At 40.2% G+C, this 26199-nt stretch overlaps 1 protein-coding gene across 2 annotated transcripts in view; it reads right to left on the reverse strand.

The window, feature by feature from the left end:
• DPYD (dihydropyrimidine dehydrogenase) overlaps positions 1-21594 on the reverse strand; it is a 337856-nt gene extending 316262 nt beyond the window's left edge. The window contains exon 1 of one of the 2 annotated variants that reach the window (XM_014884797.2): positions 21470-21594. In XM_014884797.2, the coding sequence (XP_014740283.2) occupies positions 21470-21508 (39 nt within the window). In that variant the 5' untranslated portion in view covers positions 21509-21594. Of the gene's footprint in view, positions 1-15389; positions 15507-21469 lie in introns of those variants that run through there. The other variant, XM_088170031.1, reaches the window with a different exon arrangement.
• Between the last annotated feature and the right edge of the window lie 4605 nt (positions 21595-26199).

The following is a 26199-nucleotide window of genomic DNA, read 5'->3' on the forward strand; positions in this document are numbered from 1 at the left end:
AAACCTTGACTTCCCCATCAAAATAATCTCCTTCTCAGCCTAGTGAGCTGATGAGTTAACTCATTTCTCTTAGAATGCCTTTATTTGCAAGGATACAAATCTCAGGAATGTAGCCATTCTTTTAAATCATAGTGGTGGTCTCACAATACAGGCAGAATAAATATTGCAATGTCTTTCACTACCCTAGTGTAACTCAACAAATTAAATCCGATTTTTGGAAACAAAACTCTTTTCAAACCAGGCAAGTAACAGATTTCTATAGCAAAAGTGACCTCGCTTATTTTAAGGGATGAGTGTGAAAGATCCAAGAGACAGATCCAGACACAGGTCTGTGATGGAGAACAAAAAGAGGCACATTGTTGGTTGTAACTTCTGGAATTAGTTTGCAAGTTTACCTGTAAAAATGCCTTGGCTCCACTGTGGTGAATAGTGTGTATTTATTCTGTTACTTTATGTCAAAGATGTGCCAGACTCACTTACAGAAACATGATGAGTGTGATGGGGTTATGAATATTATTATTGTGATCCTTCCTAATTTTAAAAATCTGCTTCAGAGGGTGATAATGATGAAACAGTCATCTCTTGTATTAAGATTTTATTGCTCTGATTATGGGGACTTTCTATTTTAAATGTGAAGGAGTCACCTTTTATTCAACTATTTAATGCCTCACTCTGGATTGATTGGTAATGCAATTTTCCACAAACTAGAACCCTTACTGCTTTGAAAACACTACCTGAAAACAGCAACATAGCCCAACACAGTAACTCCCAGCTTGCCTGAAGCACAGAGACAAAAAGTAAGGTATAATATCCAAAAAACATATAGACTATTTAGCAGTCTACATGCTGTTGACTTTCAAAAAGAGTTACAGGGTGTTATTGAATGTGCCCCTGCAATTCCATCAGCAAAGACTCTGCTCCAGTTCAGGATGTTCTCCAGATGAGTACCTCAGGCAAGATGTGGCAACCAAATGCATTCAGTGGTTATTTATGCCAATTTATTTTGCCCTTAATTAAAACAGAGCAGGGACATCCACATAAGGGGTATCTCAGTGGATGCTTGAATTTCTCAGGATGATCAAACTCAACTGTCAGAGCATTATCTGGCTGTTGAGCACCCAAATTACCCAAGCTGGGCAGTAGGTTCTGAATCACATAAAAACTTCAGCAAAATTTTGTCTACTCTCTTTTATAATTGCTTAATGCTTGGCCATGAATATTATAATTATTTTAGCAAACTGAAATGAATTGCAAATTTCTAGCAATAAACTGTAACAGATGTACTCCACTGGGTACAGCACCAGTTGGTTTAAAACATGGAACAAATGGTGGGGCAAGCCAAGGACGGAAGAATCCCCATATGTTTGCTCCTGTTGGAATTCTGCAGCAGGAGCATGGCTCCAAGCGCAACAGTTGTAGAAATCCAAAAGGACTACGTAGCACAGCATGTCCCAGAATTAAATCTGAAATAAAACTGGCACAGAAAATAGTAAATCACATATACAATATAAAAATTGCTTGTATTTCCACTACACAAATAATATACTATCTGCCTAAATCCTGGATTGCTGACCAAAGTGGCTGTTCTAGCTAGAAGTCCCTGGTGTTTAAGAACAACTCAGAAGTTAACTGCTTAAATGGGAAAATAATGTAAATGCTCTTGGGTCAGTTGAACTGTCAGAAGTGAAATTAGTGAGGGTGTTTTCTTCCTATTCATTTCAGTTCCCTAGTTGGCTTTTCACAGCTTATGGCTAGTCAGACATTTAGTAAATTTAACAAATAAATTCAGATAGGTTAGCCAGTAAGTGCAAAATTACTGAGAAGAAAGTTCTGGAGTACATATTATAAATAATAATGAATACATACAACTAAACAGAAATAAACCACTTGGATATGCAAGAAAGGAAACCTGAGACCTCCAGTCTCCCAAACACACTGGTTATCTGAGCAGGGGAAGAGTTCATTGGTGAGGAGAATTATTTGGGCACCTGCAATCTTGCTTGTCTGAATCCCATGCTTATTCTGCTACATAAATTCACATTCTTGCCACATGAGTTGTTGTTTGATTTCTCCAGATGTTGAAAGGGCCAGACTCAAGTTCCCCAATAGAGGATGTGAGTGCATAATGCATCCCTTTTCAAAGTACTATGAACTTTGGATTTCACATATAGATGCTATCTGTACAGTAATGCAGAACCTATGAATTATATCTTTACAGTTTTACATAATTGGCTCAATTTCATTAACAGTAGATATAAATGCATTATCATTAATGGCTGCAAATCAGAGTATAAGGATACTTTATTTCAGTAGAAATCAATTGTGGTACTCTGTTGGTAAAGAAAGAGATGGGGCTATGAGTAAGGACAGAGAAGTGAATTGAGCCCATGTTGAGTTTGTGACTCGTGGCACAGAAGCACAACATACACAGTCGAGTAAAACCTGCAGCTCTGCACAGCACTGATGATTGTGGGCACCACCAGAGTATTATACTTTCTTTCACTATTTCCATAGATTAATTTGGAAACTTCACTTTGGGGAAAAAAGCCAAGGAGCCCATCTCTGTGGAACAAAACTCAAATCTATTTTGCAGATGACTCCCTCAAATATAATTACCTTAAGAAATTCCTTTAATAATTACCCATGACAATGACTTCTTTCAGGTCTTTTAAAAGACAACAATTCTTATAAGCTACAAAATACAGAAGAATGGTTTAATTTCAAAATACATCCTCCTATAGAAATGAACATATTTTTATGTCTAATAGATATTGATTTAGGTTTCAAGTATCCTAAAATGAAATAAACTACTCATATGCAATGTACATTGAGAATGAGTAGCATGTATAAGTCATAGCTTTGGTTTTTAAATTTTGAGAATTTAGTGATAGATGGTTATGTTGATCTGTGCCAACAGCAACATAGCTTCTGAGATTAAACTTACCATAAGCTATTAATTAGATGTTTATTGCTTAGCTTCTACTTTAAATGGCATGATTAAGAAGTCTACACAAAAAATACTAGCTCTAATTTTCACTATCATCTATTAATGAAAAGGCTGTAAAAGTTTTAAAACCGCATGTTATATCACAGTGAGTAATTTATCAGGAATTTGAATTAATATTACTCCAAGTAAGTGATTTCAAAGCAGCCATCCAAGATAGGATATACTCTCCAGTTGGGAGTTCTGTCTCTGATACAGCACTTTCAGGTAAATCAAGACAGGTTTGGCACATGCTCTGCAGTGATGCAACATAAATTTCTAAAGACATTTAATTTTGCTTTTAATTTCATTAGAAGTGTCACACACTTTTTACTCTCATCTCATAAAGCCACTCTTTTCCTCAAATCAGAAGCTATTTCAATTAAATGTGATTCCTAATAAAATGCATATTCAGCAAAATAAAATATAGAGTTATGGAAGCACTGTGCTCATTGGGAATGCTCCAAAGCCAATGGGGACTGGGGGATACAGGCAGAGAGGGGATGTTGTTAAGAAAAAAAAACAACTATTTAGAACACGGGGAAGACTGCAGTAACTTTAAGAGAGTCATCAAAAAGTTCTGCGAGTCTAGCAGCATGTTTTTAAATTATGTGACACTACCATGGTGTGAAATCTTGGCTTTTTTTCTCCCAAAAAGTAACAACCTTATCAAGGTGTCCTGCTTATGTGGACTTTATCTCTCATTCAAAACAATACATTTGGAAAAAATCAGTAGTTAAAGATCGCTCTTCTTCTGGAGAGCCTCCTACTGAAACCAATGAGTTGCACCAGGAGTATTTAGTGTGTAGTAATCCTCATATTTGTTATTGCTCATTCAAAGCCGGAATAAGGATCAGAAAATCTATCTTCAGGCTCTGGCACAGGTTGTGATATTAAAACTGTGTAAAATTCTTAAAAAGATGAAGTAAATATTTGCTCGTTTCAAGGATTCTGTGGACTTCCTGTAGCTTGTTGGGAAAGTTTCCTATGAACAGCCCCAAAATACTTCCTGAAGTTCACCAGAGATCAATATGTGTACTGCCTCAGTGAAGCTGTGGAAAATGCAACAGTTCACATGCACATTGTGATTGCCTGTGATTAAACAAGGTGCCATGTGTCAGTCTCCTTGGCTTAGCATACAGCTCGTTTCCCTAGCCCAGCCCCTGCCATACACAGGCTATATCCTGATTTAATCCAGTTGCTTCCCAGAGCCTCCTCAGCTGAACACTTTTACATACATCAATTAAAATGCAGGAGTAGGCCAGGCATGCTAGGGAATGCATGTGGAGAGCAATTTAACCCACCCCATTCCATTAATCTACCCAATTTCCTTAAAAAGAGTTGTAATCTCCCTCACAGCAAGTAACATTAAATGTATTGCAAGATACATATGTTCACCAAGTGAACATAATGAGAATGTATTTATTTTTTCTAAGAGTAATGAGCATACTAAACAATTAATTTCAAAGCTATGCAAGTGTTAATTCACTGACAGAAACAAATACCTGGGGCTTTTCCACTAATATTTTCTAGTATATCTGAATATGAAACTAATTGTATAATTGCTATTCAGTCAAAGGCTAAAGAACTCAAATGTATTTGTTTTCATAAGATTAGATGACCCACAATAAGGAACTTGGTTGAAAAATCACATCAGTGTAGAAAATGACCAAGGTATGAACTCCTATTAATATTTAACTTGAATTGCCTAATTCACATTTTACTTCTCACATCTACTACTTGGAAAGCAGCATGAAGCACTGACAATCATATGCAGAACTTCACACATCATGTAAAGTCCCCATTATAGATGGAAGTTTCATGGTCAAACCAGAAAGAGTGACTTCCAGTCACAGGAGAATTTGTTACACTAGAAGATAAACACAAGATTTCAAAAATTATCTATGGTATCAAGTCTTTCCAAAGCTAGCTCTATATTATTTTCCATTACTGAAGGAATACAAGACAATGTTGTAAATCTCTCCCATATGCTTATTTATGACAGAATATCCCACAAATTGATACTTGTGTATTTCCACAAATCAATACTTGTATATATGTGTAAATGTGTATTTCCTTACTGAGGATCAGAACTAATGAGAACTTTTATGAACAATTTATGTGACCTGGCTGATAATGTATCTTAGGAATTCATGCAAAAATTTCAAAAAGGTGAAAAGATCATGCTTTCAAACTAGCTCAGGCCTGGTTTAATTGTGAAGCAACAAAGGCCAGAGAAAGTTTGATAAAATGTGAAATGAGCACTAATGCCAGGGGAAGAATGTGGTCAGCCTTAGGAGCATCCAAGGGAAACCCCCAAGAAATTATTTTTGTAAATTATCAGATAAGTTTTCTGCTACTGAGACAAATGGCTGCACACCTGAGCAAAATCACACGCTGAGTGTGAACATATTTTATTCCAATATGTCAGAGTGTGAGAAGGTGTAACCCTCTCATCTCTTTCAGTAACAATAAATTCTGCAGGTGCCCCCCTGTCCATGCCTGAGAACTGGCCCTTTATACTACTAGGACAGCTACAAAGCCTTCCTCAAGGTCCAGTGGAAGATGTAGCTCCACTGCTTTGAAGAGACAACCAGCCTGTGAACCAGTGCCAGAAGAGCAGCAGCACTGCAGCCTCCTGTGAGACAGGGATGGAGAACCTGCTCAAGGGACTGAGGGCTGACACTGAATCCCACTGTGCATATGGGCACAGGGAGTTCAAACCCATCTGGAAAAAGACTCAACTTTTAATCACAAGACAAATTTCTTCTCTGAGCCACACAAGCTCATAGTTCCAAAACAGAGCAAGAACTAAGGCCAATGGAAGACCTAGTGATAAGCATGCTACCCGTGCACTGCCATATGCCTTTAGCATAGCATTTAAGTTCTGTATCTTCATCTTTACATTTCCACATAGCTTAAGATTTCCCCCAAGACAAACTGCTGATAGCAGAACAAACACCTTTCTGGTTTTTGCACTTTTTGCATAGCCTCTAATATTTAGAGAAAGACAATTTACCCTGTGACAACCTCATAGCACACAAGCATCCTAGAGATGTAGTCCTAGATCCATTACTAGGTACTTAGTGGGAGATTTTCAATTGTACCGCGACAGAATTTCTTGGTCCTCAGATTTTCCTGCAATATGTAAATACTACATCTTAACAAAATGAGCAGTTTTCTAAATCACTCCCACAGAAGTCGGGAAAGCCTTAGTCATGAATATGTCTATGTTAACAAAAGTGTGTTATACTTCATGCACTTTCTGTTACATAAACAAAGTTAGTGCATTACACATTAACAAATTAGCAAAATTACACAATCCTAAGCACCGTTTACTCAATCCTGTTGCTACCTTAACTGTCAGATTTAGAGCTTAATTTCTCTAACTCTGCAATGCATTTGTGCTACGGTATCACTGTCAATTCTAAAAGGTTTATTAAAATGAAACCCAAAAAGTGTTACTTGTTTCCCATAGATACCAACCACTCTCCTCTATGGGAAGAGCTCTGGGTGGTAAATTATGCTCCTGGAAACTCTGCATGCTACCTCCTTGACACAACTCATCTCTGCAGAAGCGCCTTGACCCTCACAGGGAAAACCAAAGCAAATACTCACCCTCCAGGCTTTACCGAAGTATCCAAATAGTAACAGTGTCAGTGAATTATTAACGCATTTAACACACACACACATATATATATCTATATATATATATATCAAAACCATACAGCCTAAAGCAGGCTCAAACTTCACCACAACACAGGATTAGTTGTGAGGTTCCTGCAGGGACACCCTATTCTTTGACAAGATCATGATTTCACACTATAAACAATGCACCACATCCAAAAATATTAGCCTTTACATTGCAAATTCAGAGAAGACGTAGCACAGATCTGGTCAATTTACTCAGCATTGAATTCACTATATGTATTCATCTGGTTGAATAAAGCATTATTTAATTTAGAGCCTTTAAAAGTAGAAGGTTTTAAAATTTTTGTACAGCTATCCTTCTACATATACAGTTAATATTTTAGTAATTTTTCTCCCTAACTGGACACTCTTTAATCATCCAACTAATTGGTGAAATGCAAAAAAAAAAAAAAAAAAAAAAAAACACAGAGCAATTCATGTCACAGTCTTGATTCTTAGCTTAACTGCTGTTAATTTAGAAGTATGCACATACATGGTCTCCATGGCAGTCTCCAGTCTGCCACACCCACTCAAAGTCACCTTTTTCATCTTCCTAACAGAAACATCTTCCTCTTTTACAAATCAAAATTTAAAGCTTCAGAAGAATATTAGGTTTGCATCACAGGTATATCAGAACTTTTTGGTTTCCTCATTATAAAATTGATCTATGTCTCAAATGCTTGCACATTAAATTGCTCTTGTTACATGAGGAATACAAATATTATTTGGTAACTGCCCACTCACACAGAGAGTCATTTATTGAAAGGATCACAGCAAAAACAAGCATTATCATATACATATATTTACATCTCACTTGCATTTTTCTACAAGACAAACAGATCACAAGACAAAGCAAGCTCAGTTGCCTTTGAAAATAAACTTTGTAAGAACCAAAAAAGGCCATTTTATCCTCATAACTGAATTTCTGAATAGGACCCTCAATTGTGAGTGTTTGCTTAAGCAAAACCCAGACTTGCATTAGAGACACGGCTGTTAATGGGAAGTGAATGCTCTACTAACTTTTGATCAGAGGAGAGAAATTAGCAAAGTTAATACTGCTTGAGTTTAATCATTGGCAAAATAAGCAGAACTAATTTTTAGCTGAGCAAAGCAATGTTCTGAAAACTTTGTTAAAAGGTGATTTTCAAAGTCCAATAAATGAACTGGAATTGCAAGGATGAGAGTAACAATATACATCCAAAAAATCTAGTACATTCAGTGCTTGAAACAAATGTGAACATTTGTACTTGTTCCAAGAACATGCCAACTATCTATCAGTACTGACTTCCTAAATCTGTTGCAAAATGAAGAAGTAACAAGTAAACCTACCTTTTTGCAACTAGTTAGTTTGTAAACTCCTACAAAAAAATCAGTAGCAACTGTTTAATACAATGGTAAAATGCAAAATTGACAATGGGACAACAGACTTTCTACTAACTTCGTGTATACACCAGATCATCATAATCAAAAAGGAAAAAAAGAATTGCACGTAGAAACAAAATGGAAGTGTAAAGGATTTGTTTATATCCTATAAACAGAACCTACATATGAAGTCATATTATAAAATATTACTAAATGTCTGATAATTGGAAAAAAACCACACCAAACCCACAAATAACTTTCAATGAACAAAATTTGACAGCCCATGCGAGTAAGGCAAGAAGAAACTGTTTCCAGTTTCTCTTTTTTGTTTTAAAATGTCATCGTCTTCTTTTGCAGAAGCACACAGTGCTGTTGACACCTTTAAGCAAAGAAACATGACACTGTAAGTATACAGGGACTCACCCGTTACAAATGAGAGTGGAACATAGATCAGTAATAGGAAATATAGAAAATCCCTTGGAGTTCTTGGGTCCTACAATTTTGATTTTCAAATCTTATTGACATTAAATATTGATGAATGTTTGGGGCAGAGGCAGAGGTGATACTCTTAAAATAAAATAATGAGATAAGGCTGCTCAATCTAGAAACATGCCAGCAACATTTGGATTCTGATCTATTATACTTTGTCCCATGCTTATAGAGAAAACTTACTTTTAAATACTTAAAGAGTGTTGTATTTAGGAGCATTATTTTCTGATTCTTTTACCTATTACGAAAAATTACATCTCTGCTGTGGGACCTGTGAACAGGGAAGAACTATTTTTATCATTTGTAAGGTTTTCTAAAATTACAGTGAAGTATTTCTCCTATACACATACTGTAATGATTCAAAGGCTGTGGATTTCAAGCTGCATCAAAATCCACGTATTGGTCTTTTGAAAAAATAAAATTCCCATCTTGCTGGCAGGTCCAAGTTCTCTTTCCTGGAACAGAAGATACAAGACCACAAAGCTAGAATTCAATTAGGATGGAAGTATTAAAAACCATTTATCTCAGAGCAGCATCCTTTTGTCTGCAGTCTGTTACGAGCAGGAGCACAGGAAGAGCTCTAACAGAAGTAACATTTTTTAGAAACTATGAAAGGAAAGGTACCCAGGTTACTCTTCTGTAAGTACCATATTCCTGCACTTCTGTGCCTGACATCTTCAGAAATGTGGATTTGGTCTTCATGGAATCATAGAATGGTTTGGGTTGGAAGGGACCTTGAAGCTCATCCAGTTTCAACCCCCCTGCCATGGGTAGGTACACCTTCCACTACACCAGGATGCTCAAATCCATTCAACCTGGCCTCGAACACTTCCAGAGATGAGGCAACCTGTTCCAGTGCCTCACCACAGAGACTGAAATATTATAGTTTATGACTTAAATATTTTCATGAAAGACTTTTGCCTATTATAGCAGAACTGTGTTACAAAAGCTGCAGCGACGACCACCACACCCTGAATGGGGCTCTGAGAGGCCCTGGACCATTCCCTGATGAAGATAAATTAACATTCGAGAAGCACAAGCCTAACACCTTCAGGGTGGAGATGACAGCCTCAGGACTATCAGCTGCCAGGGTCACACAGACGCTCACACCCAAGGGTGGGGGACAGAGGCTTTGGGTGTGTGTTGGAAAGGCTCTGGTCAGAGACAGTGATGCCCATCCTCTGATGTACAGAGGAGCTCAGCTGCGGGCCCTTTACCCGGGGAAAAACTTATCCACAGCAGAGGGGGTGACATGGCCCATCAAAGGGGCCCCCAGACCCTGCACTGGAGCACTGCAGTATGATGCTACAGACCCCCAGTGTTGCAAGGGACAGTGTCCAAGGGAGGCACCAGGTTGTTCCCACCTGGCCCACAGCCTATATAAATCCACAGGGTTCTGTACTCTCCAGCATGGCAGTGTGGCACTGCATGTGGCAGTCGCAGCAGGGGACCCTCACCACCAAGAGGACTGGATGCAGGGGAGCAATGAGACATCACTGGGACCCTCAGATGGGTGATATGCTTCCACCTAGCCCCTTGTCACTTTCTCCCTGTCTTCCCACCCCTCACACACACTTCTTTCTTTCTCTTTGCCTCTTCTACTATTAAATAAAACATATCAATTTTTTGGTACCAACACCTAACTTCATTTGGTTTTAATCTCATTTTTGGGTGTATTTTGAACTTTCTAAGTTCTTTCTGGTTTATAGACAGATACTTAAATTTCATTGCTTTTCTGGGTTTGAACCCTCACAGCATAGAATTTCTTCCTAACATCTCATCTAAACCCACTCTTTCAGTTTAAAGCCAATCCACCTTGGCATACGACAACATGTCCTTGTGGAAAAAAAAAAAAAAAGTCCCTCTTCAGCTTTCTTGTAGGCTCACTTTAGGTACTCAAAGGCTGCTCTAAGATCCCTCTGGAGCCTTCTCTTCTGAACAACCCCAACTCTCTCAACCTGTCTTCAGAGTAGAGGTACTCCAGCCCTCTGATCCTTTTTCTGGCTCTCCTCTAGACTCACTCTAAAAAGTCCACATCTCTTTAATGCTGGGGACCTCAGAGCTGGGTGCAGTACCCTAGGTACTTCGTACTTGGCAGGGTGCTGGTACTCTAGGTCTTACAAGGGCAGAGTGGAATGGAAGAACCACCTTCAACCTGCTGGCCACACTTCTTTGGATGCAGCTCACGATATGGTTGAGTCCTGTTGCCAAGTCATGTTGAGCTCTTTCCACTCGACTTCAGATCAGCTTTTCTTTTACCTTTTGTTTGCTCCCTTTTCCTGAGTCAGGGCCTACATTCACAGACAAGGGAAGCTTTGTAAGGAGGGCAGGTGACTAGCTCCAGGAGTGGAAGTTGCACACCCAATTAAGCTGCTTCTTACAGCACCTCAGGAGGGGATTCACAGCTGCCAGTACACCAAGCAGGACTCCTTAGCTGAGTGTGACAAAACACCAAACACAGGAGGTACACAACCACAACAGCTGCTCTCTCTCACCCTCCTGGACTCACACTCCAACCTCTAGGATGATGCTATCACCATGAAAGTTTAAACATTTACCTCTACTCAAATACATGAGCTCCCAGCTTCCACTTGGAATAGGGAAAAATTGGGGAACTGACACAAATAATTACAAGAACAGATACTTTTGTAAAATGGTCTAATCATTACTGCAGTCACTCCTGGTTAAGAAGGCTTCCATCCCCATGTTCCTGCCTTGTCCTGCACAGGATGGAAGGAAAACCTGGATAAGAAGTTGAACTGATCTGCTGTTCAGCTAAGATTACAAAAGCAAATCAGATAACAAACATGACAAGAATGCTGCTCCAGCACTAAAAGAGTTTTAGCCCAACACTCAAGACTTCTTACATATTTTTCACTAAGGACTCATTAAGTGCATAAAGAACATTATACTGGGAGTTTAAAATTACCTAACTTTGCTTTTGTGCTAAAGCCTTCTTGGGGTCCTAAATCAATTCATCTTATCTCTTCACCTAGTGCCATGATTTAGCAACATGCAATCTACTCCGCTTTAGAAGCAGCAGTTCTTACTCTACAGTCTTCCAGAAACTGTCTTATCACACCCTATCCTAACAAAAGAGTACTGGCCCTTCAGCACAGTATTGGTCATAGTTACACTTTACTCAGACTATAGATACTTTGAGAAGAGATAATATTTTCATTCTTTCTATTCTGTATTCATTTTATTTCTGCATTTCATCACCAGCATTCTAGAACAGCTTCTGTTGTGGTTATCTTCTTTGCTTTTTTTTCTCCCAACTCTTTTGTCACTTTCTCACTTCCATCTGTTTTGAAAAGCTATGTTCATGCTTACTAAAATCTTTCAAATTTTGCATTTTCAATTGGAACAGAAAAAAGGGCAATAATAAATACAACTTTCAAATGGAAGCAGAATAAGAACAGGAACCACTTTTTATCTCCCATCTTGTGTTCCTGTAGCATACACACACATCCACATGCAAGCGTGTGCACAAATTTGCACAAGCCTACTTTGTCCCTCTGGCTCTTAAGTCTATTGAAATTAACAGAGATGTTCATCTTAGCACTGATGAACAGATTTGTTAAGGCTAAAATTAGATCTCGTGTTCACCTGTAATTATATTCCAAAATGTTACACTACACAGGATCTTTTGAGCACAGATGCTCACACCAATTACTGATAACAATCCATGAGAGTTAGTATATAGAACTAACCAGACACACCAAGAAGGACAGCAGGCTCTAATTTCATCAATAGAAAACCAAGGAAAATCTGGTACTCATTCCCATTTTTCCCCTGAGCAGTAAATCAGCAGTATTCTTCAATACTGATTTAATTTCGAATTAAGAGTTTTCTTTAATATGATGGCTACACTCTATCTCACAAACCTAATTTTTAACCTTAAAATGTGACATAATATGAAAACTGCTGACACAAATAATTGACTGCTTTATTATAAATAGAATACTTGAAGTTATTTTTAAAATGCCTCATAAATCCACATTAAGTCTACTTTATTGATTTCAGAAAAGTTCATTTTATTTTCATAGTCATAGTCCATGATCTGTGCACTTAAGAAAAACACTTTTCAGTTTTAACTGTCATTGAAATATCCTTCATTTCAAAGATATCAAGAAATTATCACTATTCACTTTCAATACAAAGCCTCTTACATTTCAGCTGTCATTTTCAAAAAATCATACTGAAAATAGTGTTTCTAAGCAGAGTTCAGTTGCAGTGTAATAAGTAATAATTTCATCAATTAGCAGTATTCAGCATCCACTGAGAGTTCTCTCACTATTATTTTATTCATAGAGTCCTTTGTGGAAGTAGCATACTAAAAAGATCCATTTATCCTTCAAGGTTTTTCATAAATGTGTCATACATCTTAGAAAACAATTGGTTATTATTCTCGCTCAATCTAAATAACTATAATAACTTCCAGGTGTAAAACCCCTCTTTATACTTCCAATCTTCTTTCCTCCCATTATGGGTCTACATTTTTAATAACTTATTTTAACACTTCTACCTACTTTTACAAATGAATTCTGGAGTTTTGCATGGATGCTAGATATGCCTGGATGGAAGGGTAGTCAGCTTATTGTCAAAAGCAGAATAGAGCTGGGTTTCATAGAATGCCCTTCACAATCAGTGAAAACCCAAGCATTTTATAATGAGCAAGATGCTAGTATAGATGCTAACAGTGCAACAGCTGGACAGGAAAATGCTGTGATTATTAAACTCAGCAATAGCTTGCTTTCAGTGCATATTTTATTTCTCCTTCCCTGTAGATCCCTCCACATATCTATTAGCACTTTTTTCCTCTCTCAGAAGCTCATCCTGCCTTCTGTCCTTTCATCACAAGAGTGCAAAGGGCTCCCTTCAGAGCACAATATTCTCATTCCTTAATCGACTGACAGAGATGCAATTGGGCAGCACGAGGACCTCTCTCAAGGCTGGGCAGGCAGCTCTGCACAGAGTGCACAGCACAACAAAACATCCCTGTCTTAGGAGACACGCATCCCCTACACAGCAACCTGCTTCATTCTCTCCACATTGGCCAAACGTTTTGTTGAGAAAAATGTTTTGCTGAGAAAAACCCAGCCAGGACAGTTTGTTCCAATTTAAATAAGGCCTCTCGGAGCACAGTTAACAAAATCACACCAAAAACCAAGGCAAATGTGCAGCAATATAATAAAGAAACTAGGTACCACAACAACCTCTTTGCAAATGGCACAGAGTCCAATCTCCATGATAAATATAAACTAATGACATTGAGTGTGTGACTAATACTTGAAAGAAGAGTGTCCTTAGGAAGAACACATTACCTAACATCAAACTTCCAATTCCAGGTGCTTCTATAAAGAAAAAAACACACACACCAACAAGACAAGTAAATCAGACAGGTTGGCTGCCTGGACACTTTGCTCCTTAATTACATATATAATTGTTTTTGAACCTGAAATTAAAATGTCAGAATGCAACATGATTGCCTTTAACTGATGACTAGGATCCCATCTAAATGGAAATATTTAGATTCATCACCTAGATACCTTTTTAATTTGCTTTCAAATAGAGTCACAGGCAAGCATGTCTGCCTTCTTCCATTTGCACTGTTAGTGTCAAGTTGAACTGGAAAGGCCAACCATTTCAATGAACTAAAATAAACGTAATTTTAAGGTCAAGTCACTTGTAACACTTCAGGCAGCAAATGTCATACTGAAAATAAAATTGAACCTTGGCTTGAACAGAGATGAAAGGTTTGGCATTTCAAGGACTTCATTGTGTTTATCACTTTAAATCTACAAATTAAATACCAACATCACATACATTAATATTTATCAAACTAAGAATGCTTTCTAAAATGGTATCTTTAAATACTGGAAGCATTATTAAAAACAAAATACTTTTATAGGTGGGCTTACTCTTAATTCAAATGGTGAAGTCTCTGCGAGACCTAAAACCATTTAAAATTCCGCATTGGCTTAGGGAGGCATCTGTGACCACGGTAAGAACCCAGATGTTTCACAGGAAGGTCTAAGTATTTTGACAGAGGAAAGAAGTGAAATTGCCAAACTCAACCACTGTATAAAAGAACAAGGATGTTGAAAAAGTAGGCTATTTCATTTGTGATTTATGATTTGAATAATATTAAGGGAAAATTCCTTTATATATCTTAGTATAAACACTCCTCAAACTTACATTCTTTGTCATTTCCTTCTCACTGTGTCTTCTAATTTTTGTTACTGTTGTCTTTTTCTACTCCTACTTGAATCTCATGTTCTTTGCCATATGCAATAGCAAAAAAAAATTGGGGTATTTATTATAGTTCTAAGAGTCTGAACAGAAAAAAAAACATTAAACTTACCTGTTATTTCATAAAATAATACACCTGGCCAACTGAAAGGCAAAATGTTCTCATTTCTAAAAAGCATTATTATGAGACTAAAACCAGAGAATTTAGTGCAATTCTCTCACTTACTTCTTTAGTTGCTTTCTTCCTCAATCACAGTTTGACCTGGATATACATGACTCTTTTTTAAATTTATATTTTGAATTATGGCATTGCATATTGCATTATGGAACTGCATAAAGACCAAGAGGACAAAATGCCCCCCAAGATCTGTGTAGCCAATTCTGTTGGCACATTTCACAAACTGATGCTCTGCACATGTAGAGATGCCAGAGATTTATGCTGTGCTGATTTGCAAGAATTCTGCCCTTAGTATAAAAATGACAGCAAATGAAAATGAAAAGACTTTGAAAAACCTGCCCACACAAACACCACCCTCTGAGCTTCTGATAAGGCATTTATGGCCAAAGGTTCCTAATCCCAAATGTTTGATTTCTTTGCCAAATCACATACTTGCCGAAGTCTCATATAAAGGCACAAATCCTGCTCTTCTCAAAGGCGACAGCACAGGGCAGGGAGCAGAGTGTGTAACACTGTACTGATGAAATAAAAAAAGGAATAGAAATCATATGCTAATAAGAGGAGGGAGGTTGCCAGGCAACCAGGGAGGGAGAGAAAGCAGTTTTTGATTTGAACTCGGTGCTGTCAAAGGGTTAGCATAGCCAGAACAAACAGGACATATTCAATCCAGCTTGTCTGCAGACACCAGGAATTTCAGCTTTTCTCAATATTTTAACTAGAATTGTGTTCCCAACCCAGTGCCAGTTACTTTTGTGTTCCCTGGGTCATTTTACTGACACTGGCAAAATGGTATAGGATAGGATGAACAGTAGAATTTTTCAAAGTGTTAATTTGAAAAGCAGCAGCTTGTGTCTTCGGGTAGCACAAACTGTACCACGCATGTACACTGGACAGCAGGATGGAGAGAGCCAAGCAGTCTTGGGTCCAAGCAAATCCCAGCCCATCAGGCACAGCCACACCCCTCTGGGCTGCACTGAAAACTGGGCAAGTCCTGCCCTGCTGCTAAAACTGCACCCTTCCAAATGCATCTCAAATACTTGCCCTGCAGTGCTTCCCCTTGTGCTGATCGGCAAAATCCTGCCTCATGGATATCAGCCTTTGATATATCAGCATGTACTTATACTTCCTTAAAAGATACGACACTAAAGAGGAAATAATTAAATTGCAGCTTGGTCTACGACATAAAATCATGATGAAATTCATTTCTGTAACTAAAAGAAAATTAATTTCAGTTCCTTCTTGTTTTTAGAGTTACTAACTGCAGCAGCTACTCTCAAGTCTCAGCCACGAGAAGGGTGGGAATAGCAGTTCTTACAGGAAAGACCTCACAAAAAGAGTAAAAATTTTAAGGATGGGGGAAAATTGGAGTTTAACTCATAAGTAACATTAAAACACAAAGGTTGAAGAAAAATGAAAAGCACAAGTCAATTTTTTTCCCGACATAATTATTTTGGAGGGCTTGACTGCTACAATCTGGCAGAGGATCAGCAGTAGAGGCAAGACCATACATAATTTCTTAAGCATCAACAGGATTTGCATATAAAACGTGAAAAGAAAAAATGTTTCACACAGAAGACTTTCCTTCCTACTTGCGAGATCAAATTTTAAACTGATGAGTAAATCATTGCTCAGTTCACTGACAGACATGATAATTGTGGTCTATAATCTTCCACAAGGTCTAAGCAATCATGCTATAATTGTTGTTCCACTCAGCTAAGAGTTTATTACAATAAAACCACTAAAACAATGAAAAGGCTTGAGAAATTCATTAAGCAAAAACAGCTAAATAGAAAGTTTTGTTTTCTCACTGACTGCTTGTCAAATGACCCTAGGAAGACACAGCCATCAATCTGGAACAGCCATCTGATCATCACAACAAGCTATAAAGCAGTAGCATAAAAACATTCTACATATTAAAGCTTCATTATGGAACTTCAAAAAACTAACAGGTATCTACAACAGAGAGAGGCACTGTAATAACCGGGGTTTTAAAAATAAAAGTTTAGCCTAGATCAAAGAAAGCTAGCTTGTTATTAATTCACATAACCTTTGCCTAACAACTTTGTGAGCCATGCTGACTAGTAGAGTTCCCTGCTATCTTGCTGGAGGTTTCCTGTTTTTTTCAGTATTCTTTATTTTTCAATTCCTGTCCTGCTTCCCACTGTGAGGACACAAAGCCTAGCTCTCAGACATAGCTTTCTACCTTCTGTTTTTCCACTGCTCTTGTCCATTTGCATCGGGAGAAAAATAAGCCTAACAAGTGCAACTTGCCTATCTTGCTATCCTAGCCCATGCTTGGTAACAGCTACTAAGGATATCCCAGGGAATCAAAGACTGCCACCACTATCAAACCTACTACTAAAAACACTATGGAATTTGCAGGTTATACAAAATAATACTTTCTCAAGACATAGGAGCACTTCCCAAGTGACCCTTCCAAGCAGCAGGAAGCACGGCACAAGGGATAGTGTTCCCCGGCTGACTCTGGAACCAGCTGCAGCCCCTGAGTACAGGTGTGCTGTCTGTACCATGAGTGAGCTGCTCAAACAGCCCATAACCTCATCCTGCACTCATTAGGGCCTTCAGACAGTGCAGAACTCGCTGCTGAAGGAACTCTAAATCAACAAACACGCTGCCTGCTGAGCACTGAAGAACTGGGTACCCCATAGGCACAGTCTGGCCCTTAAGAAACATTCCTCTGAACCTTGAAGTAACACCGAAGAAATACGTGGATGAATTATATAACTTTTGAAATAAAAATACATGATTTAAGAGCCATTTATACTTTCTGAAGCTAAATGACGAGAAAGAATAGCATAGTTATAGTGACAATGTTCATTGCATTATAAGCGAAAGTGACACGAATTTACCCTGATAATTCTCAGACAATTCCCCAGTTGCAGTTTCAGAGCATGGCTCTAGCCCTTCACACCTTTTATTCTATTCTCACAAGTCAAGCATCAGTGCTAGGGTGGAAACAGCTGTGACAGCATTCTAGGTACCCAGCTGCCGGTCTAGCAGGGAGTTACCCACTCAACAACACCCAGTTCCCCTTTAAACATATGCAAGGCGTGATTCAGAAGGAAAGATAGATCTGTGAAGTGCCAGCATACTGCCTACCCACCGTAAAAACAACACCACTGTTTCATACTAGGTTGTGTTGGGGGCTTATTTTTCATTTTCTGTGAATGTTTCAGATTTGTGACAACAGTGTGGCAAAGTGTCTCCACTCTGCTGCAAAGAAGCCCCTTCCAAAAACTGGGAGAGCCACTCTTCCCCCCAGATGTAGTCCGGGTGGTAAAGAGCTGGAAAGCATCCACTATGCAAACATCGAACATCCACCAGAACTGCAGAGCAACACTGGAATGCAGTCAGGAAAACACAGCGTGCAGAGAGCAACGCTAAACAATGTCATTCAAGACTCCATTCGACCCTTAACCGTTTTGCAATTCCTTAATTTCCAAGTACTTGATTTGACAACTTGAATTCTTCGAAGAATCCTGAAGATTGCAATAGATGTAATTATATATGGTTTACACACAGTGATAGTCAGGAATCAGGTGAAACAAAAGAGAAGGCAAAAGAATGGAAGACTTTCTTTCCCAGAGTACCATTTGGCAGTTTACATGAAGTCTGTAAACATTCTCTGGAGCTTAAATGTACATTGAACAGTTTCACATTACAAGTTAGAAAGGGAATACTGCCCTCATAGTGTAGATTTCAAAACTTCTTGTAAAGATTTAGAGAGATAACCAAAAAAAATCCAAGGCAGGTCCTTATACCATAAATCCAAGGTAGGTACTTTTACATGTAGCTATTTTTAAACAAGCTTTCTTTGCTTTTGCTTAGAGTATCAGTATCCAATGAATATTAGCAGCACACTTTGATAGCTGACTTTATTAAAAAAAAAAAAAAAAAAGGCAACGTTTGGGGTTTGTGGAGTTGCTTGTAGTTGAGGGGAAAGAGTTGTTGTTTTGTTTTGGTATTTTGGGTGTTATTTTTTTTTTTAGTGTTAGAAAAAGAAAAAGGGAGAAAAGCATATATTTAAATCACAACACACCTAGTCTTCCACAATTTGGAAAGCAGATTTTAGGAAAACAACATTATGTATGTAATTTATTCATCTTCTTTAGTTAGGTCCAGAGGCTGAAGCTGCTGGCTAAGCCAAGCAAGGGGGACAAGATTCCTCAGGGACAGTTTCCCAGAATTTTTCTTTTGTAAAATAACTTTGAGAACCATCAGTGATTTTAGCTACTTCTAGCACAGATTCTTGGCTCTTCTTTGACCAATGACATGGGTTTTTATCCAGCTTTAACTATTTAAATACATTGTAAAGTAGCAACAGGAATTCAGAGATAATTTTTAATATTTTATTATATTAACTTGAGATACTAACCATTGAGATAAATTTCATTAAATCATCAGGTTTTTATACTATAGCCCAGAAAGTGACCAAAGCATTCAAGTTGTGCTGCCAGCGCTCATGTTGACAGACTCCTCCACTCAACATACAAATTACTGAGAATATTTATCTACAATGATAGGATTAGCTAACAGGCACTGTCCCTACTTCAAAGACAAAGATAAAATATATGTGTTAAAAATGCAGCACTTCCTCCCCCCCAAAAAATAAAGTCCTATGTGGGGGAGAGGGGGATAACCAACCAACAAAAACCACACGGGTCTGCAATGCTACAATTAGATTATCAGTAACTATTGATATATTCATCTGGGAGACAAAACATACAATGACTAAATTTATTTGAACAGATGGGGGAAGGATAGGACAGTACATTTGGTTAGAAGGAGACTGCGTTGATTTCCTTGCTAATTTAAATGACTGCTGAAAACAAACATGCAGAAAGATACTGACCAAAGTTTCTGTCTGAAACCTCAGAATAAAGCAATCACTAGCCTTTTCAAAATCCATCAACTCATCTCCTAAATCATTTAGTATTGCATACTAGTACCAACACAGGATCCTACTATAACATTGTTCTTTGAATTAGTCTCATAAGTATCTAGAAATACAAAACAATGCAATACAGAAATATTTTGCATTAAAAATTTAAGGAAAGTACTCAAAAACTTGAATAACTAAAATCAAACCTTTGTCATAGAAAAATGAACTTTAATACTTCAAGAAAAATACAAGACTGGTTGCTCTGAAAACATTGAGCTGGTAAAAGACAGTGCTGATTTCATACCACAGTGCCTCCCTAATTGCCAGGAAGACTTCTGTGATAGTTCATTCTTCCCATCCATTCCATGCTTCAGTTTTATCAGAGTATCTGTAAGACCATTTCTGGACATTAGTCATGGTTTGAACAGCAGCTCAGGTAGGAAATGGACTAGACACAAAAACTCAATACAAGAGCTAATGACAAAATTCACAAACAACTGACCTAGAGATGTGTTCAAGTTTTTGCTGTGTGTATTTGTGTATTATGTCTGGGCCTCAATGTGCTGCAATAGCCCAACACAAACGGAATATTTTACACTTCAAGGTACACAACAACAAAAAGTTGTGTCAGGCTAGAATGAGACTATCAACCACACGTTCGTTTATCATTTCTTGTGTTTTACTAGACTCTTCACAAAGAGCTGAAGTTTCCAGCCAAATGTGAGGTCCTGTGAAAGGTGGGAAGATGCTACCTTGAAGTCCAACCTTGCAACCTGGCTAACACCAGCAGGAGCTCACCACGTGTGCCACTGCACCTCAGCTCCGCCTTCCCAAGGCCAGGTCGGACCCTACTTCCAGCACCCAGCACGACCTGCAGCAAGGAATGTCATGCAAAAACCTCAAGTGCCACAGGTGAGAAAGCCACTTGCAGTAAGGGCGCTACTCCTGCTCAGCCTTCCACGCAGTTATTTTGGCCCGAGGAGACCGGGTGCAGTCCGTGAGCGCAGCTTGGGACAGCGATGAGCTGGGTGCGCACAGCTCCGCTGTCATAGGCACCTACGGGACGCTGCGCCCGAGGCCATCGGCCACGCATCTTGAGACCGTCCAGGGCTCATCAGGTCACGGCCCCCGAGCAGCCCTGCCCCGCAGGAGCCCTGCCAGAGTCGGGAGCCCGACCTCACGGCGAGGACGGACTCGGTCGCACCCTGCCCTCGAGTTCGCCGGGGAGTGACAGGGGGCGGCGAGGAGAGGGGAGGTGCCGGGCGCCACCCCCTCACGCCCCTCGGCCGGGCGCCGGCCGCGCTCGCCGCGCCGAGGACGGGGCAGGGGCACGGCTGGAGCGGCGCGTCCCGCGCTGCCCCGGCACTCTCTGCCCGCAAGAGCTGCGGCTGCCCGGGCGGCAGGACAGCCCCAGGGGCCGCTGCCGGGGCTGTCCGCGGCCGGTCGGCACGGCACGGCACGGGGCGGCGGGACGAGGCTCCGGACACCGCCGGCGGGCAGTGGCGAGGCACTTCCTAACGCCGCCAAACTTTACCGGGCGCCGGCGCCGCCGGGCACAGACCCCTCCCCGCTAGCGACAGCCGCACGTCCCGGCAGGGCGAGTGGGTACCTCAATGTCCACCGGGTCCCGGCTCAGCACACGAGCCATGGTGTCCGCACCGCCTTCCCCCGGCTCCCCGCAGTCCCGGAGTGGAAGGGAGCGGAGAGCGGGAAGAGGCGGAGCCGGCAGCCCGGGCAGCAACGCCCAGGTGGGCGGGCGCCCCCCGCGCCGGGCCGGGGCCGCCCCGCCGGGCAGAGCCGCGCCGGGGCCGGGGCCAGGGCAAGTGTGGGGCGGGTCGGCAGCGCTCCGAGCCCCGCTGCCCGGGCCTGCCGCAACGCTGCTTGGGGGCTCCCCTCGCACCGCCCCGCCGGGAACGGCCCAGGCCGCTGCACCCTCCGCACGGTGCCTGTGCCTCGCACCCGGCCTCCTGCGCCCCTGCCCTGTCATTCCCTGGTGGTGGACGAGAAACCGCGTGGTGAGTGCCAAACCACCCCGGCTGTGTTTATCCACTCAGGACAATCCCACAGGAGCACCTAGCACGCCAGGGCTGCAGGCAGCTCTGCTGCGCTCGGGGTCATTGTCCTGCCCAGCACAGACGGGTGGACCCTTCCCAGGGCTGCACCTTCCCGGCAGTGCCGGCTGCGCTGTCCCTGAACCTTCACCTCTCCCGCAGGGACAGCCAGCCTTCCCGCCCCGCAGGAGCCTCCCCTCGCAGGAGCCATCCAGCAGGTGGGAGTGCTGCGCGGGGGCCAGGTCACCGCCTACCAAACACCGCAATTGTTCAGCGATAGAATCACAATATTTACGGTATCGCGGAAACAAGCATCCCCACTGCAACAGGCCTACAAAGAAAGCAAGTATTCTCCATTTCGGGAAGCAGCAACACCCAAACAAACCAACTAGGCAAGCGAAAACTGTGACATCTGTTTCTGCAGTGCACTTTCATTTAGCCTCATCTATGATTCCTCAAAATAAGAGCACTTTTATCCCCATTTCACAAGGATAGAGGAGTTTAAAATTAATTTATGCTTTTTTCCAATGTTCATGCCAGACAACTTCTTGGGTTCTTCCTCCCCTTCTTAAAACATCTGCTCTTCATTCTCTTTACAGTACTCATTTTATCCAGTTAGCTTTTATTCTCCTCTCTTTAGTACAGCATAAAAAAAAAAAAAAAAAAAAAAAAAGGGCTTCCCACTCCTATTGACTTGACAAAAAGAAAAAGCCTGGAAAACTAAGAAACTAAGTACTTTCTGGACACTGGCGACCCTTTGCATGCAGTAGGGAATTGGTCTACCTTTTCCTTTCACATCTCCAGAGATAATGCCTCTCACAGAATAGCATGGAAATTTTTCTTCACCTTGTAATTATTTTATTTTTTTCCATCTCTGTAAATGAGCACTTTAGAGATGTTCAGTGGAGGGGGAGGTTTTCCCTTGTAAGATGTGAAGAAATAAGGTTGTGGTCTTTTGTGTCTCAAGTGAGAGCTATATTTTCTGAAGTCTCTGCTTCAGCGCTATTGCATAACAATTCTTGCTGATTACAATCACCCATGTAAAGCAGCAGAAGTGTTGGCACGAAAATCAGAAGCAGGATCTCCTTCATTGCTAGTACTTATCTCTAACAAATCCAAGAGTCTTTGGTTCATTTCACTAATATTGACATTGCTGAGCAGCTCAGTGGTCAGATGCTAGCTGGGGAGTTTTCTAGTTGCGTTTGCTCCTTACCTACAAGTATGCAAGTACAGTAAGTGCAAGTCATTTTCACAGGGAATATTTCCATGTACATGAAATAATAAACTTTGTGACCAACCACTTAGAGTTTGCCTCTACTTGTTCTAAAGGAGCATTTACATAGAAGTGACTATCAGCCAGCACTGAACTCTCCATTATACACATCATCTGGCTTGTTCTGAAAGTTGTAAATTCTTGGTTACCCCCATGTAATCTAGCAACTCAAATGAACTTGGCACCTGTAGGATTTCTGACCAGTGAAACCAATAAACAGTGACACCATTTAGATTTTATGGAAGTAGAAATTTTTCCTGCAAATGAAGCAAAACTTACTCTGTCAATACACACAGGTCAGAGAAAGGGATTCTGAGACCTAATCTAATACTCTGCTTTAGCTCACAGCTCCTCTTATTTCTGTTCCCATGTTTCTGCTGAGAATCAATTTACTGTCTTTAGAGCCAGTCTATATCAGCCTGCTGCTGTTTGCCATCTTTCCCCAGCAGTTTGGGAGAGCTGGCCTTCCATGGATTACCCATCTGAACCCTGGATTCTTAACTGTGGCAAATAGTGCTTTTATCAACACTGAGCATGTTTACAGATGAACTTTGTATCAGGAAAGAAATAGACAAAAAGAGAGAGACACACAAAACATGCATGAGAATACGAGCATTTAATCTTTCTTAAAGTAGAAATTATAAGAAATTTTAGTAAGAGGTGTTACACAGCCCAGATACGGTTTGGACTTTTTGCATTAAGTGCTAACCCCCTGATTTTAACTTTTTTCTCCTGCCAGCAGTATTTTTAAAGCAGCAGAAACAGAGCAGGGATACTAAAGACTTAACTTTCACTTCTGACATACAATGCTGTTGAGGCTTGGTTGAGTTATAGGCTTTCGAAAAATTGCCATTAACCTTTTGTTCCTAGTGCTCTTCAGGTAAAGTTTGCTCACATGCCAAAGAAATAATTGCATGTGAACTTTGTCAGAAAAGCTCCAGGCACTCACTGCCACCAGAGCAGCTACAGCCTTGTGCTGGGAATGGTTGCCTCACTGCGAGGGCAAAGGAGGGCAGGGGAGCAGACGGTGAGAAAAGCCATGTCCTTCAATTTCAAACGGTTCCAGGAACACAATCTGCAATCTAAAACAAAGGATTCCTCCTCCAGCCATTGCAGTAGTTAATCTCCAAGTTTAAAGGGTAAACTGTAAACTCTGAAAGTTCAGCATTCAGATTCTGGCAGTGATGTATTAGGGAGCCTAGAGGTCTCCATGTACTGATATGTGGTACAAACAGCCCCCCCACTTTTTCATCAAAACTGCCCCTTATTCATGTCAGTTCAAGTACTAGAGAGGCAGATATTCCAGACTTTAATTTGCAATGTAGTTGTACCTTGAACTCAGTGGGCACTCTTTAATCCCACGCTATTTTTATTTCAGGATCAGGTTCCTCACTCATTGCATATGATGAAGAGTGATGGTTACAGTCTCACAGCTAGCATCTCCCAACATCTGAATGCCTGATTTAGCTATCCAGATTGCTCATTACACTTAAGCAAGTTCACCTGTCAAATTCATGGGATTTGGGAAAGCCTGAAGTGAACCCAAGTTGCTCTTTTACATTCTTACTACTTAAGACAGTGCAAAGATTTGTATTTCAGTTATTTGCTGCTTCTGCCCTCTTAGTTTGGCTGAACCAAATTCAAAGTAAAGGTGGTATATCCAGTATGCACAGAATCCAAGAGAAATAGGATTAGCAAGAAAATGCCACCAAGAATACAAGCTGCTTCTGAAGGCTCACAACAGCTTTTCAGATTTATTTTGATTTTTTCCCTTACACTAGCATCATAGTAGCAGTGGTGGTTAGTTTTACAGGACAAGGTAAATCACTGTTAAAGCTGAAAGCAGTGCTGCTGATTCCAGTGCCAGGTTCATCAACATGAGTAGATTTGTGTTGCACATCTTCAGTGTACTGGTGTCAAGGAGGAAACAAGTGTATACACATGAAAAAGTTGAAGTATGAAAGGGAGAAGTTTTACTGTACTGTTTCTGAAAGGTAAATGAAGAGCCATAGAGTAACTATGCCATCATTTGTCCTCACCCATCCTAATCCAATACAGGAGGACTTGAATTCGAGATTTCATTTAGGGAAGTTTGCTCTGACTACCTCTCCCAAAAAGCGGCACTTGTGTTGCAGTATGTAATTACAACTTTGTGCATTTCTTCACCAATTTAGGGAAAATGCTTAAAACTTTCACAGTAGTGAAGATGTGCACTGCCTTTCTAATCTGCTTGTTTGCAACTGGATTTACTCTTCAGGGCTCAAGGCTCTTCAGAGAGGGCAGCTACACAGGATCACCCAGGGTATGGCACAAGGCAGGAGTACCAATGCTCTTTAGGTGTGAGATATACAGTTCTAAATTCTGTTAGGAGGAAGCTCTGACCATTAGTCAGACACAGCCTTTGGGCATGGAACTGTAAAGCAAAAGTAACAAAATGGCCACCAATGCATTTAAAACTACAAATGAGCTGTTCTTTAGTGAGTCCACTAATTTATTCCAGCCATCTGTATCAGTGTAAACAAAACTTATCTCCTAAAGTGCTTAATAATTTCTAAGATGTAGCAAGGACCACAAGTTTCAACATGATCATCTTGGGGGAAAAAAAATTATGTAAAACGAACCCACATATTTTCACACCACAAACATCTTATGATAACCACTATCATGCAATTCAAAGAAATACTGAAGAGTAAAACTTGTTCCTGGCATGACATACTTTTTCCTATTTAAATTCCACCAAATGTTTCATTAGAATATTTTAGGGTATGGAAAAATCTGGCTGTCTTTCCCCCCTCCAATCTCCAGTGATGACATTTGTAGACAAATTCTGTATTTTTTACTGAGCCTGAGAATTGCTAAAGTAATGTGCTGGGTTTGTACTGCTCTGAGAATCTATGTGCCCCAATTTATTTTCAGGGTCTTAATGTGATTCTCATATTGCTGGACCTTAGCTAAGTTAATAGTCAAGAAAGCAGTGTTTATAAGCTAAAAAGTGTACACATTTAGCATGATTGG

The sequence above is a fragment of the Sturnus vulgaris genome, chromosome 9, assembly GCF_052056855.1.
Source record: "Sturnus vulgaris isolate bStuVul1 chromosome 9, bStuVul1.hap1, whole genome shotgun sequence".
Classification (NCBI taxonomy): Eukaryota; Metazoa; Chordata; class Aves; order Passeriformes; family Sturnidae; genus Sturnus; species Sturnus vulgaris.